The sequence below is a fragment of the Syngnathus floridae genome, chromosome 8, assembly GCF_059516105.1.
Source record: "Syngnathus floridae isolate MCC-2025c chromosome 8, RoL_Sflo_1.0, whole genome shotgun sequence".
Taxonomy (NCBI): domain Eukaryota; kingdom Metazoa; phylum Chordata; class Actinopteri; order Syngnathiformes; family Syngnathidae; genus Syngnathus; species Syngnathus floridae.
Window position 1 is genome coordinate 3,602,585 of NC_142420.1, and position 14,883 is coordinate 3,617,467.

General features: G+C 44.6%; 3 protein-coding genes and 1 long non-coding RNA gene across 8 annotated transcripts; 1 reads left to right on the forward strand and 3 right to left on the reverse strand.

Annotated features, from left to right (window-relative positions):
• Nucleotides 1-186: 186 nt before the first annotated feature.
• On the reverse strand, nt 187-2,176 carry LOC148394024 (ras-related protein Rab-33B). Its single transcript, XM_088382541.1, has 2 exons — nt 1,875-2,176; nt 187-1,598 (listed from the first exon to the last, which is right to left on the reverse strand). Exons 1-2 carry the CDS (start codon nt 2,124-2,126, stop codon nt 1,152-1,154), a joined length of 699 nt encoding a protein of 232 aa, XP_088238667.1. The 5' UTR covers nt 2,127-2,176; the 3' UTR covers nt 187-1,151.
• LOC148394025 (uncharacterized) lies at nt 1,919-10,879 on the forward strand. The gene is made up of 3 exons (XR_015859762.1): nt 1,919-2,203; nt 10,200-10,493; nt 10,571-10,879. It is a non-coding gene; the product is annotated as an uncharacterized LOC148394025 (long non-coding RNA).
• On the reverse strand, nt 3,050-6,665 carry kbtbd7 (kelch repeat and BTB (POZ) domain containing 7). The gene has a single exon (XM_088382535.1). It carries the CDS (start codon nt 6,347-6,349, stop codon nt 4,475-4,477), a length of 1,875 nt encoding a protein of 624 aa, XP_088238661.1. The 5' UTR covers nt 6,350-6,665; the 3' UTR covers nt 3,050-4,474.
• slain1a (SLAIN family member 1a) lies at nt 7,588-14,874 on the reverse strand. 5 transcript variants are annotated; one of them, XM_088382533.1, is made up of 9 exons: nt 14,063-14,874; nt 12,139-12,278; nt 11,321-11,437; nt 10,888-10,998; nt 10,589-10,738; nt 10,183-10,518; nt 9,731-9,940; nt 9,198-9,531; nt 7,588-8,862 (listed from the first exon to the last, which is right to left on the reverse strand). In XM_088382533.1, exons 1-9 carry the CDS (start codon nt 14,503-14,505, stop codon nt 8,787-8,789), a joined length of 1,917 nt encoding a protein of 638 aa, XP_088238659.1. In that variant the 5' UTR covers nt 14,506-14,874; the 3' UTR covers nt 7,588-8,786. The 5 variants fall into 5 exon arrangements, with proteins under 5 accessions (XP_088238659.1, XP_088238657.1, XP_088238656.1 ...); XM_088382531.1 differs by having other exon boundaries at nt 9,719-9,940; XM_088382530.1 differs by having other exon boundaries at nt 11,288-11,437.
• Between the last annotated feature and the right edge of the window lie 9 nt (nt 14,875-14,883).

Sequence of the window (14,883 nt, forward strand, 5' to 3'; positions counted from 1 at the left end):
TTCATACTAAATCTACTTCTATTGTAAAATATATCATTAATATGTGTTAAGTTGAGAGGTATTTATCAAACTATCATGTTCCAAAAAATATATTTTACTGTTATTGTACAAATCACAATATGTTGCAAGAAAAATAATACTGTAACAATCAATTAAAATGTTAAAATGAATATAAACAAGAAAATAAACTTTCTGCCATCAAACCACTTTTATTTTGCTGGCTCACAAACAACTCAAAAATCACTTCAAGTCCACATCAGTCACTTCTGTGGCATGTGATGAAATTCAAGGTGGTCCAGAGTGGAATGACTGTCTGCATTTCAAGTCTTATTTGTACCAGAGAGAAAAAACATTTAATGCTCAAAGGGATTTTTGGAATGTGGGAGAAAACCGGAGTGCCCGGAGAAAGGGCCAGAATCGAACCTACAACCTCTGCACTGTGAGGCAGTCATGCTGACCAGTGATGCACTGTGCCACCCTTCCTTTTATTATTATTTTTTTTCATGTTTACAACAACTTGGAGCAATTCAGATGCTTGGGGGCTTCTGCCAACAGTAATGGCATGCAGACTTCCAATCACTGGTATTTTGTGTGTTGTTTTAACTGTTTACATCAAATTAGTAGCTAATTTCAACCCATGCTGAAAGTATATATAGTCATTGAATTTTTAGTGTACATAAACATATTAAGGCTGGGTGACACCAATGTGATGTTGGGACATTTAGGGGTACTTTTTGGATTCAAGGTATAAACGGTGAACGCTCTGATTGGCTGTTGGCTAGCGAATCCATGCAGGAGAACATGAATTGAAATGATGAAAACAAAAAAGCAAAGGCCAATTTTTTACCCCGATTCAGTTGAGGTCACTCCTCTAAGACATTGTAAATAAAATGCTTACATGACACTAAAACATAAACTTTGATAATCATGGAACAATATATAAACATGAACTTTGATAATGATGGAACAAAATATCAAGGTTAGATTGTGCTCAACTTTGGAGTTTCCACTGGAAATAAATACATCCTATTCTACTACTTGCATGCATTTCATAGAAACATAGTGCAAATTTTGCGTTGTCTGTATGAGTGCATAACAGCAGACAGATGACGGTTTAAAGTCACAAGAAGCTCCTGGTTGAAAGCTAACTATCAGCAGTGACAGGTTACCGCTTCCTGCTCTCTGGGTTTCCAAAGATGCCTGACGTCGCTCTCAGACGGTGGCTTCAGTCTCAGAGGTTTGTGGCTTTTGAGCCTGTAGGCCAGCGTCAGGAAGATGGCGTCCACGTGCTCCTTCTCTGCAGGGTCCTTGGCCGAGGTTTCAAATAGGGGCATGTTGTGTCCGTCGGCGAGGCACTGCGCTGTCGACGTGGGCACCTCACGGCGGTCCCGTAAGTCGCATTTGTTGCCCACGACCACCCGGGGCACCAGCGGCCCCACAGCGTGACGACCGCACTCCTCGATCCAGTCGGGGATATTCCGGAAGGTGGTCAGGCTGGTGACGTCGTACACGAAGATGACAGCATGTGCACTGCGGTAATAGTGTTCCACCATGCTCTTCCTGAAACGCTCCTGGCCTGCTGTGTCCCAAATCTGCAACTGTCCCCAAGGAAAAAATATTTAAAAAAAACATTGAATAGCACTAAGTAGGACCTAACTACTATGGGTTTGTTTTGAGGCCAATTCCAAGACAAAAAAAAGTCTGGCACCCAAGGATTCACATATTCAGATTTTTTGGAAATATTTACTGGAGGTGGGGGGGCGGCAACCTTTTTTTCATGGAAAATGTTTATTGGCAGTTTAGATTGATTGTTTTTATCGGGGTAACGTTTTATTAGACGGCCTGCAGTGCGTCACTGACAGTCATGGTCTTACCTTGATGACTTCTCCATCGAGTTCCAGAGTCCTCTCCCGAAAGTCAACCCCGATGGTAGCCTCGGGATTCTTCAGGAAAGACCCGCCACAGAATCTGTACGTCAAACATGTCTTCCCCACGTTGGTGTCTCCTATGACGATGATCTTAAAAACCTGACACAGCGACGCGTTGCCGTCATATTGCGACGACGATGAGAGCTCTAAGGAGTCGAAAAGGACCGAGTCACCGCCGCCTTTGTTTTCTATTGCCATCGCTCATGGTCTCGCCGGGAGGACGAGTCAGGCCACCTGGGGAATCTCGCGAGAGCAGCGCGAGAATTAGCGACAAGGTCCGTACACCGAAAATTAAATCTTTTTAACTTTTACCTTTAATTTTTCATTCATTTATATGTAAAAATGCCTCAAAATATTAATATTTTCCTAAATTGCATTTTTTAATTTATTTTTGAACGATAACTATTATTTAGTGCCATCTGGCGTTGAACTAATAGAATGCAATGACTTGGATTCAAAGTGCGTGCATTTTGAAGCACGCACACTATGGCGCTTAGTCACAATGTATTCAGCAGAAGTGCAAGAAAAATGTCATCACAAATGACTTCTAGAATCCCCATAAGTGACGAAGTACGTGCGTTATATTTGTTACACATCCTGTAGTCATTGAGCCCATAGATTTCTATAGGAAAGGCGCCACTGGTCGGCCATCTTAGAACAGAGGACTGCTTCATTGCGCTGTGCAGTAGTCCATGGTAAATTGAATTATTTACTCAATTAAATGCTTATAACTTGATGAATTCGTGACGCATTTACAAACAAATTGGGTTATTCCACTTTACTGACCCGACTATGATTCAGGCTGAATGTTCAAATCAAATAGCTTCTTTTTAAACATGGCATAGTTGTTTGTGTCAGTACCTACATCTCTGACGTTTACCCAACAAAACTGTTTGAAAATTGAGCAACCTACAGTTATTTTAATCTTTGTGTTATGAGGGATCGGCCAGACCTTTATCAAAATTCACAGGTAGGGAATTCAAAATCCAAATGCACTTAATGAAATGCCAAGTGAGTATGAGAATATCAATATGCCAGGATATTTTTGGCCTTGATTTCATATTTGATATTTATTTTTGGCACAATTCTTCCCCATGAAACAGCAGCAAAAAACACAGCTATTGAATCACATGGTTTATTGACAGGCACAATAAAACTAATTCTTTTTCTTTGTGTCATACACACAAACATCAAAAATATATTAAAATTGCATTTATTCACCATAGAAAACACATGTAATCATAACATATACACATATTTGGAAGTAACTATTACAATATTATGAATATAATACTTGAAGCGGAACACATGAACTTGTATTGTGGCTTGTGTTAATAACTAGAATAGATGGAATCAATGACAATTAATTGGTTAACATTGGAAAATGTGTGTGTGGAGGGGCAAATGGCCATTAAAATGAGGGCCAAAACATATTCATTAAATAAAAAAACAAAACACTGGTATAAACCCACACACCCATGTCATTAATTTTGTTAGAAGGTACAAAAAAACCTGAGTCAGCATAATGCACTCAACTGTGCATGTCATTAGGTGCACACAAAATTTGCAAATTCTTTCAAAACAACAGTGCTTAGTTATGACTGACACACAGGAGGTATGAATTTAACAATGTATATTAAATGTTAGTCATGTAACCAATACATAAACAGCTCTCAATTAAATGTAGAGCAGTCCTTAATTGTTAAATTAATACCTCGGAGATGTTTTGGTCCTGTGAGTGCGGCGCACGATGGCAACGATTCAAAACAGAACATGAGTAAATCTTATGTGTAATACAAAGACGGCAATCGCAAAGAAAATAGCCACTTAACACAAAGTTGAAGTGCAAGGAAATATGCTTTGTGTTTGATGTCACCCACAATACTATTTGTTGTGAGCTTGACATGTTTTGCTCCCTGAATAAAGATTTTAAAGCTGTACTAGCTTTTCAGAGCTGTTTCTGGAATTCAACAATCTGGAAATTGAGCAGGTAGAAGCAGCCTGATGCAAACAATTCTAATAACTGTTTTAATTATTGTTACTATTATGATTGGTTTTTGAATGGGGACAAGTCCAGCGTGCCAGGAAAGAAATAGTCAAGACAGGCTTTTTAGCTTAGTAATCAATAATGGTTGTACGGTCCATTTTCATTGTATGGCTGATGCTATGCTATTGATCAAGAAGAGAGTAGACAATTTCTTGGCAAATGACATAGGGCCTTTCATTTGACTGATGATCAGTCCAATCCAGGGTCCGACCAAAGTCACCTGGGATAGGCTCAGACTAACCCGCGACCCAAATGAGAACAAGCACCAAGGAAAATGGATGAATGACTTTTGGCTTTACATTTGTAGTCATTCAGTGTCTTGTATTGTAGTGAATACAGATCATTAGTGTCTGTACAGTATCCGTCAAATTTGTGTCAATATGGGAGGAATCTTCGGAAGATGTGGAACCGAAGGTTTAAGAAAGCTCGCTGTGAAGAATGAACTCCATCTTGCCTGTCGAGTGGTTGAGAAAATGGATCTGGTTTGCTTGAGTAACGACTACCAGTTCTCATCCGAAAATGAGCTGGAGCTGGCGGAGTCCGAATCTGCGTCCGTCAAGCCGTCTAGGTCCCAGTCGGCACTGGATCCGCTATCATCGTCCTCCTCGGTCGAAAAGCTGTGCGCCGAGCCGAGGCACGCTGGATAGACACGTGTGGAAACGCACACGGGCCCCAACGTGGACACGTAGACTGCCATGACGCTTTTCCAGCACTCTCGCGTGGGCTCGTACTCGTGCATGAGGACGCGGTTCTTGTTGTGTTGCAGCAGCGTCTGCGTGAGGAGCATCAGCTTGCCACCGTGCTGGATCACCTGGTAGTTGAGGGCGCGGCTGTCGATGGGGATGTCGGCCAGCCGCCGCCACTCGCCCCGTGCCGGGCTGTAGGCTTTCACCACGGGGATGTCGCACACGCAGATGATCTGGTCCTGGTACACGCACGCCTTGTGCAGTTTGTCACGCCGCAGCGAGCCGCAGTGGCGCCAGCGGTTGCGGCGCGGATCATAGCACAACATGCGCCGCTTGTTCACCACGTATAGGTGATCGTTCAACGCCACCACCTGCATCTTACTGAATGAATGTGGCAGAGGAGCCACAAAGGTCCACTGGTTCCTCTGGACACTGTAGCACTCCACCTCTTTCAAACGAGCGTCCGTCACAGGGTTCCTCCCCCCCAGGAGGTACACGTGACCATTTAGATAGCCCATCCCCGAGTGAATCCTCCCAAGCGGTCTCTCCGCAAGCTCTTGCCAGCTGTTGAGCACTGGATTGTACTGCCAGAAGTGTTTAGAGAGGTGAGACGCCAGATAAAGGTTGTTTTCTGGGCTAGAACAAGCAATGAGGGACTCCATGGTGGAGCGTTTGTAATCCTGGCTGCTGAGATCCAGGAGAGGAGGCGTCACAAAGTAGAGGTCCTCAGAGTACGGGTCGCAGCACATGATGTTGTCGTTGGGAAGACCAAAGAACAGGATCATTTCTTTGGCGCTCACGCCTATCCTATGCTTGGGAACGTCCAGAGACGCGGCCACAGCGCAGGGCCTGTTGAAGAAGGACTCCAGGTATTTCTCCACGAAGGGTCTCGCCGCCAGCCCTTCCAGGTAACGCTTGTCCCTCTCGGTGAACAAGTTCCAGCGCACGCACCTCAGCGCCCGCAACGCATCCTCCTTCTTGGGTGGTGCGTTGGCTTCAATCCAGCGTAGGGCGGCCATGCACACCTCGCGCTCACAGGCCACGTCCAGCGTGTCAAGCGAGAGCAGCTCCACCAACTGATGCAGGTCCAGCTCGCACAGCTCTCCTGAGATGCACAGCTGGACAAAGTTCCTGGCAATGAATGCCCGAGCGCTCTCCTTGAGCTCGGGGTTGTCATAGGTGTCTGCGAACTTCAGAACCCCGATGCAGTTGGCGAGGTCCAGCCTGCGGGTCATGAAGCCAGAGCAGGCCATCCTGATGTACTCAAGTTGGAGCATGTTGGCGGCAGCGTACAGCCTTTGCACGTTGCCCTCCGTGATGGTCACTTTACCCGTGTAACAATAGTCCACGATGACCGACATGGACTCTACGTCCACCCCACGGATGGCTACCTTCTCCTGAACGCTCTCGGTCAAGCCGCCGGTGAACATGCTTTTGAAATATGGGCTGGCTGCGGCGAGGACGTTGCGGCTGCAGTAAAACAGCTGGACGGGGTCGTCACCCGAGGGCCCCCCTCTCACAGCACCTTCGCCGGGCTCCAGAGGTTCTCCGTCGGGGTCCACTTCGATGGTAACGTCCGAAAGGAGGCGGCTGTCGTACAACGCCTTCAACTCCCCCATTAAACCTTGAGCGTGACTTATGTCCTCCAACACTTCGGGTCCATTAAAGCAACCTAGCACCGAAGCCATTTTTGGGTCTAGTTTTTTGTTTTTTTTTACCTCACGTAGCGGAAGCTTTCTGATATGACACCGCCTCGCGCTCCACCTCCACGGCTAGCTGACAAGGACACATCCGCTCACGAGAAAACGTCAAACATGTTTAAAAAAACAAAACAAAAAAACTACCATTCACTTTAACGCGTTCCGTGTTCCTCAAAGTTGGTTGTCGGATCCAAATGACCATAATGTCCACTGTAAACGTGTTGGTTTTCTTTCTTTAACTCCGTGTGTATTATCTTTTGAGAGAAACAGACTGTTCACTGCTGATGAAGGCGGGGGGGGCAACGACAAAAATACACGGGGTAGTGTCAAAATAAAATACCCTTCAAGTAAATAAGTATTAAAAAAATTTGAAATAACTTTACTTAATATATAAATATAAATGACTCTGGAATTTTATCTAAATTAGTCAAGATTTACACCTTTTATTTGAGTGTTTGCCATCAAACTAGAAGTATTCTCTTGTTTTGAAGGCATTACACAATGCTTCCGCTCTCCCCCACCGCAAGCCACTTTTGCGTCAGAGCGAAAGAGCGCATGTGATTGGGTGTCATAACTGGGTCAATTTCACATGAATAAACGGCATTATTTGAATGTCCATGATAAAATGACTGGTGTTTAAATCCTCCAGATTTATACACATTAATCTACCCCTATGTATTAAATACAATGGATTAAATCCATATTATAAAAAAAAAAAAAAACAGGAATTCATATTGGCTTTTATATAAACTATTCAAAGTTAATGCAAAGGTTGATTTTTCTCCCTGAGTGTGCAGAATCAAGTTATTTGTACTTGAGGTCTGGCACTGGATGGTCTGGCATTGGATGGTGATGATGAGAAAGAAGGCGGAGAGCATCTCCACCCTGCTGCTCATCTTCTAGTGTTCCAAATGGGGGCAGCACAGCCTCTCCACAGGTTCAGCCGGTCCGACTGGAGTAGCTTTGTCTTGACGGGCTTGTCCCATTACTATGTTAATGTGAGGAGTAGCATGGGTAAAAAAAAAAAAAAATCGGAGGATATCCTGACACCATAATTACGAATAATCTCAATTGCCCAAATGCATGTACTGATTTTTTTATGCATGCCTTTGACAAAGTAATATTGGGTTGAAGCAACTTTGCCTGTGGTTTTGTCCCATGACAAACGGACAAAAAAGACAAATTTCAGCTCCTTCCACAGATGTTCTTAAATGGAAGACACAATGTTGTCAAAACCTTTTATTTTACTTTAAAAAGTCTCCTCAAACATTCTCTTCATACATATGGAAAACTCATCAGAGATGATGTGCAGTATCAATGCAGCGACCGGTTACACTAAGTATTTCTTTTTAAAAACTTAACATTAAAAAAAACACACCAAATATTCACATCAAGAACAGTCATCATTTAAATAACCCAAAACAAAAATTTTCGTGTTATTCACATAATTTTGATAATAGTGCTGCAACAGGAGGCCAGTAAATAGAAGTGATATGAATGTGATGAATGTGACACCACTTCCAAACATAGCATGTAGCAAAACAGTTTTCATCATTTTTACACCACAGTGACAAAAGTTTGAGATATTTTAAAAACACATGTACAAAAGCGTGAATCTTTTATATTTTTAGCTTGCAGACAACCAATCAACACGCGCACTTACAGTAGTAAAGAGTTCACATTTAACAACTGGTTAGCGGAATATTGCAAGTGTCTATAAACAGGGGTGGGGAACCTTTTTTCGATTCGATAGATGCCTTTTCATTTTTATAAAGTCCTTACGAAATGTATAAGAAAATATGATGCTGCCATCAAACATGTTTATTAATATCCATCCATTCATTTTTTGTAGCGCTTGTCTCCATGGGGCGTGCTGGAGCTTATCCCAGCAGTCATCGGGCAGTAGGCGGGGGACACCCTGAACCGGTTGCCAGCCAATCGCAGGGCACACAGACGAACAACCATCCGCACTCGAACCTTCGGAGTGTTCAGTCAATCTTGCATGTTTTTGGGATGTGAGAGGAAACCGGATTACCCAGAGAAAACACCCGCAGGGACGGAGAGAACATGCAAACCCCACACAGGGAGGGCCGGAGGGTGGCACTGTGGCGCCGTGTTTATGAATATGATTTGCGAATTCTGTGGATTTTATTTGAATTTCTACCACTTTCTTTGAGGTTTTACTTGTTTTTGGTCCAGCTCAAATGATCTGGTGGACCATAACTGGCCCAGGAACTGCAGGTTCCCCACCCCTGCTTTATTATTGATCCAGCCTGCTGGATCTATAGACGTCATCGTTTAGAGAAAAAAAAAAACAGTCATTCTTTCTTGGGTGGCAGCTAAACAATTGTTACAGTCAGTAACGCAGCAGGACCCTGTTTATTACGAGTAGTATTAGTATTGTTATGAAGGTACCTGTGGAACGTTAATAGCAGCCATCTTTCCAGCTAGCATCCCTCAGGGTACTTAGGGGGGTTAGGCTCTTTGGGGGTGTCAGCAAACTGCAAGCAAGAGTCACAAATAGAATAATCAAGACTCGCCTCCATTCATATTATACTCATTAAAAAGCAAACTTCAAAAACCTGAACTGAAATAGTATGTATGATATATGAGTAGAATTTTACAATTATGAAATATCACAATTGGGAAATAAACCTAATGACAAACCTAAGTAAAAAAAAAAAAAACCTTAAACTAAAATAAATGAATAATAATTGAAAAATAATGGCTGAAATTCAGTGGAATGTTTGCAACCAGTGGTTGCCCAGCGAGCATTCTAGTAAACAAATATATTTACTTGAAAACGGCGATAAGTAGGCTGGCTTCTGAATCTTACCTGCGCGTAGGTTGCGCAATTTTGCTTGAGCGTGGAGCTCCACCAAGGCCCACAAAGGAGGCGGGGCGAGGGAGTGAGCTGCGGGGGAGAGCGGACTGGGCAGCTGCAGCGGGGGTCTTTACGGGCTGCGGTACCGAGATGGCGGTAGGCTTGAGGGGCTGAGGCAGCGGCGTGCTGCTGGAAATGGAGTGCAGGCTGGTGGAGGTGGACAAGGCGGAGGGGCCCTGCAGGACAGTGGGGCTGACGTAGGCAGTGGCTTTGAGTGGGTGGCGAGGAGCAGCGGGGAAGTTCCCAACGCTCTGGACGCGTTGACTCAGCTGGCCCGGAGAAGGAACTGTAGCACACAAGGTTGTAAAATCAAGGTCAAATATTCAAAATATTTTGAACTAATAAACAATCTAAAATAAAAGGCTAACTATGAAACAATTCTGAGTTTAATTATGTTTAGCAAACATAGAATACATTCGGATAAAAGATGTATGGAGATTTTGGACGTCCCGAGATGACATCAACGCACATACGTAGGGTCTTACTGGAGGACTGGAGGCGTGCGAGGCTGCTCGACGAGTCAAAGCTGAGGCTGCTGCGCAGGGAGGACATGGTTGGCAAGGAGGAGGGACCGTGGGACGGTGGGTTGACGGGGGACGCCAGGCATTGCATACTGGGAACGCTCGGGATACTGGGAACGCTCGGCATGCTGGGAGCTCGCATCAGGTTAGGCATGCTTCTCCGCAACCTAATGTCTATACAACCGTGGCAAAACAAAAGCAAAATAATGTAAGCTAAAGTATGCTCAGATCATAAGCTAAAAGGAGTTTGCTATATGCTAAGATAAAATAAGAGCAACAAATTCTCAACAAAACAAAGCGAAGACAAAAAAAACAAACTGGAGCGTCCAGATAGGAAGAGCAGATCCCACCCAGAACATGAACAAGATTCATAATGTGCTCAAGAGCCTTTAGATAAGCAAAAATACGGAGGCTACCTGCGCTGTTCCTGTAGGACGCGTGCGTTTCCCCGCTCAGACCGGCGGCCCCCGTGTAGGGTGCCAGCCCCCCGAGCGAGAGGCTCGAGGCAGTGGATTTGCGCCTGCAGTCTCTGAAGCTGGAGAAGGTGTGGGAGTGGGACAGGCCGCCCCGCTGCAGCGAGCCCGTGCGGAAGAGTCGCGGCTGTGGAGGAGGAAGCTGATCGTAACCTTCCTCCTCATCCTCCTCGTCATCCTCCTCCAAATCCACTTCGCTGCGCCGGAGCGAGTTCAAAGAGAAACTGGAGCAGCGACGACTGACTGTTGCTGAGGTAGACGCGTAGTCCTGACGCAGACCTACCAGGCGAAATATTTGATTTGAATGAAAGTAAAACGGTTTGATTTCCAGCATGAATCGTTGACTCACTCTCCTCCTGAAGGCGGGCCATGACCTCCACGTCAGTCATGTCCTGCAGTTTGTACCCCATGGAGATGGAGTCGTCATCCATCTCGGAAATGCCTGCCTCACTATCCATGGAAGACTGAGGGCTGATGGTCGCGTGCCGCCGGCCAACATCTAAAATGCAGCAAAGGGAGCTCAATTTTTTGAATCTACCATCAAAGTAATTTGTAATTGTACCTACTTACTAAGTTACTTTTACTAAGTTACTTTTTCCCCAATAACTGTGGCAGTATTAAAGATGTGCATATATCTGAATGTCTTACTGTGCATGGTGGAGTTCGACAGGAAAGTGGGGGCCCTGTCCAGGCTGAGGCTCGGCCTGAGTGGGAGGGCGGGGCCGGACGATGACGGCGACAGCGTTGGCATCGGCAGAGCTTAGATGGGAAAAGGATAACAGATTTTAATCCCATTGAGGACAACGTGCAAATCCAAAGTGTGCTGGCGATCTAAAATGTGTTGGTTGAGCTATAACCCAAATTGAAGCAAGAAGGGCCAAGTTGGCTTTCTTTTTTTTGAAAAAAGTTGGGTCTGATGACACAAAATACCACAAACCAATTTCTCGGGTTGTTTAGTGGGTCACTTTTGGGTTTGAATGAATAACCCAAACAATTTTATTGCCTCAATTTGGGTTCATTTTGACCCACCGGTTTTTCGAGTACACACGTGCATTGATATTGTGTTCACGCAAAAACACACTTGTGGTGTCGCTTATTGCAGCAGGTTTGGAGTAAGGCAGGATGGGGCAACTGAGTGCGGACAGCCCGTCGATGCAGCTGTACGGTCGGACAGAGGACACTCCTCGCCATCGCTTGGCTGGACACACAAACAAAGTCGGAAGGGGTCGTCAGCAGTAGCATAGCAGATTGATGACACCGCCAGCAAAATATTAATCTTTTGCCGACATACCACCATCGATGTTGTACATGCATTAGATTACGACAACAGATTACTTGATGTTTTTCTGGCGGGATCTGAGGATAAGAAGGGATTGCATACATATGTGGGTTACATCCTATTTTCAAAACCACAATCGGACCTCCTCAAATGTACATTTATTTTATTATCCGCTCTGCTCCGATTTCATTAGCTTTTGAAGCATTTAGTCATTTTGAATTTAATCCAAATCCAGGGACTTTGCTGTGACACCCAGGAAAGTGTCATGAGCTTGGAAGAGATAAGTAAAGCCCCCATTCCACTAAGAAGCCAACATTAGTCGGTGAAAGTAGCCAAACGTGTGTTCACGTAAAGGTTCGTTCAAGGTCGCAAATGTTCACCAAACGCTTGCCCAGCATTTGTCAAGTGTTTTTTCTTTTTTCCTGTTGCAAGGAAAATTTGAACATGTTCAAAATCCCCTTCATGCTCACAATTTCTGGCTGGCGACCAATTCCATTTCATGTTCAGTGTCACAAGATGTTCATTTGCGCACATGTAGGATGACAAGCAACATGTGTCGAAGCTTAGCATGATGCCACAGACGTTAATCCGAAAGGCCGGGCGGTGCTCGCGCAGGTTACCTTGGTCCAATCTGTGGCACAGCGTCATCCTCGCCAGCTCCACTTCTGGTCCCGGTTGGTCCAGGACCTGCCTGCACCACTGGAGAGGGCTGAGGCCGCTGTCGCCGCCGTGCAACATGGCTTTGGTGCTCACATAAAGCCTGGGAAAAACAAGCACAATGATTTGCAAATGAGGGACTACTTCCATCCCACAACGGCGCAAACGCCCCCATTACACCTATCCCACAACGGCGCAAACGCCCCCATTACACCTATTCTAGCAAAATCTCAAAATAAAGAAAATTCCACCCATGCACACAGTTTGACTGCTTTAGCCTTGGGTCAGAAGGAAAACTGGTAGAGTTCAATGACAGTGCATCTCAACTCGGCCGGCCGATTACAACAGCATGTAGGTCACAGTCAGACTCCTACACGCTGCCATTTCTTGTCTTCTAAATGGAGGCTGGTGCTGAGACAAGCGGTTCAATGTTGCCTCCTCTCATGGCTGGATTCATCCGTGCGCTCCACTTTCCACGACATCACATCACACACGAGCAGCAGTCGGCGTTGTCGTTGCGGATTCAAAAATAACAGCCTGCTTCCCAATCCATAACGTGTCTCTCATTCCTGCTGATTTGGAACGATCGCTAAAGTCTTAGGAGAACAAGTGCACTCAATGCCCTCCATATTAAGAAACAGCTTTCATTTTGGGCAAAGAATTTATCACCCACCCATAAATTCATGAAAAATATTAAACCATGGTCTTTTACTCAATACCTGGTGTCCATGAGGAGTAGGGCATTTATGAATTTATTTTAATAACAAACCTTCAGAAATAGGTGCCAGACGTGTTTAAGATTTATTATCACAGGGTATCCGAGATCTCTATTAGTGGTAAGGCATTCATTAGTGTGGAGACCTTCACTTTTATAGCAACATATTTTCTCATATCGTAGGTGCCAGAGGTGTTTATTTTCTTAAATGCAGACTGCAGAGTATCAATCAGTGATAAGGGTTAGGGTATAAGGTGTTTATTAGGATGGAGGCCTTTTTTGTTGAAAACGCATACAAGCTTTCTATTAGAGGAGGCCCTCATTTGCTAAAAATAAAAAACAAGACTATAATGATAACATTGATCCACCTATTTTCTGAATCGCTTCTATCTCTTCCTATCGGTACTGAAGGTGTTTAGTAATGCAACTGTGGAGGAGCTCAAGAATCTATTAAGGGGTAAGGCATTTATTAGAGAGTAGGTCTTTGTTTTTAAACACATTTGATTGAACCATATTTCATCATATAGGCGTCAACTTAGCTGCAAAGGGTTGAAAAGGGGTAAGGTATTTAATTAGAATAGAGTGCTATAATGTAATATATAGTACAAACACGTTTGAATTTAATGCACTAATGTAAAAATACAACCGTAATGATTTAGTTCTTCATATCATGATAGGAGGAGCGGATTTTATATGCCAAACAAAGCTTTTATTTGCTTGTAAGGCATTTATTGGGGTGGGAGGGGAACCTTTTATATTACCTCCTTTCCTGCAAAGACTTTTATCAAGGGTGCCAAATGCATTCGGTGTTACATATAATTGACCCACATCTACACATTTAGGCTAAAGAAATGATCTTTTTGGAAAATACGAGTCATGACTGAACAGGGATCATCTTGTGGTTATATTTCAATGCTTTGTTTGATAATTGTGCATTTCTTTAATGCCTTAAAGTCTGATTTGTATGTAAACTTAAAAGCACAGTATAAGAGAAAAATGTACATTAAGGTAGCAGTGGCTTAAAAGTTTGATTTGTCTAACAGATGGATGAATATTTGATTAATATATTCAACTTGAGTGGGGGGGAGGTTTCTGCATTCTTAATATTAAAAACATGGAAACACAAGGTGAAATAATCAGAACCAAAAGTATTTTTTTAAAAAGAGTGTTACCAGCTTTCCGGTTCCGACACCGTGAGGACGGTGCTAAGGTCCAATACGTCAACCTCATCCAGAACCGTCGTGCCTCCATCCTCCTCATCGACCTCCTCCCCCGCCACCCCGTCGTCCTCGGCGGATTCGAGAGACGGCGAGCTGGGCTGAAAATAGGCGAAGGGCTCCCAGGGGGATTGGGTCTCACACTTCGTCGGGAAAGGATCCTTGACAGCCGGAGAACCTGTCTGCAGCTGGCGGTGGTTCTGGTGGAGATGCTGATGGCGGGAGGCGACGGGACAATTGTTTACCGCGTTGGCCCTGCTCCGAAGCTGCTCGTTCTGCTTCTCCAGCTTTCGCACTAGCTCCTGCAGCTTGAGCACCTCCAGCTCGGCATTGGCCAGCTTATTGTTGCCGTTCACGTCCGCCATCACGGGGGGACCCAGCAGCACCTCGGCGTCCATTTGCCACCACCGCCGCCGTGCACATGGACAGACGGCTCCGCTCGCGTCAAGCGTTCCACACTGGAGCACTTAATAGTCCTTTCTGGTTTAATTCGGATGAAGGTGGCCCACGTCTACGGTTGGAACCCGCATCACACACACTCATGCACACGCATTCACTCACACACACACACATGCGCGGAGGATGCTGATGCTGGCATGACTTGAAAGCTGTCCTCTGATTGGTCAGCAGCTTCCAGGACGCCACATGGCCAGGAAGTGTTTGTTTTTATATATTTCTTTTTTTATGGCGTGCGTATTTTCAAGGAGAGTCTCAAACAAGAATGTTGCATAGTGATATTTAGTGCAAGAATCATTAATGATCAGTGTTTTCACTTT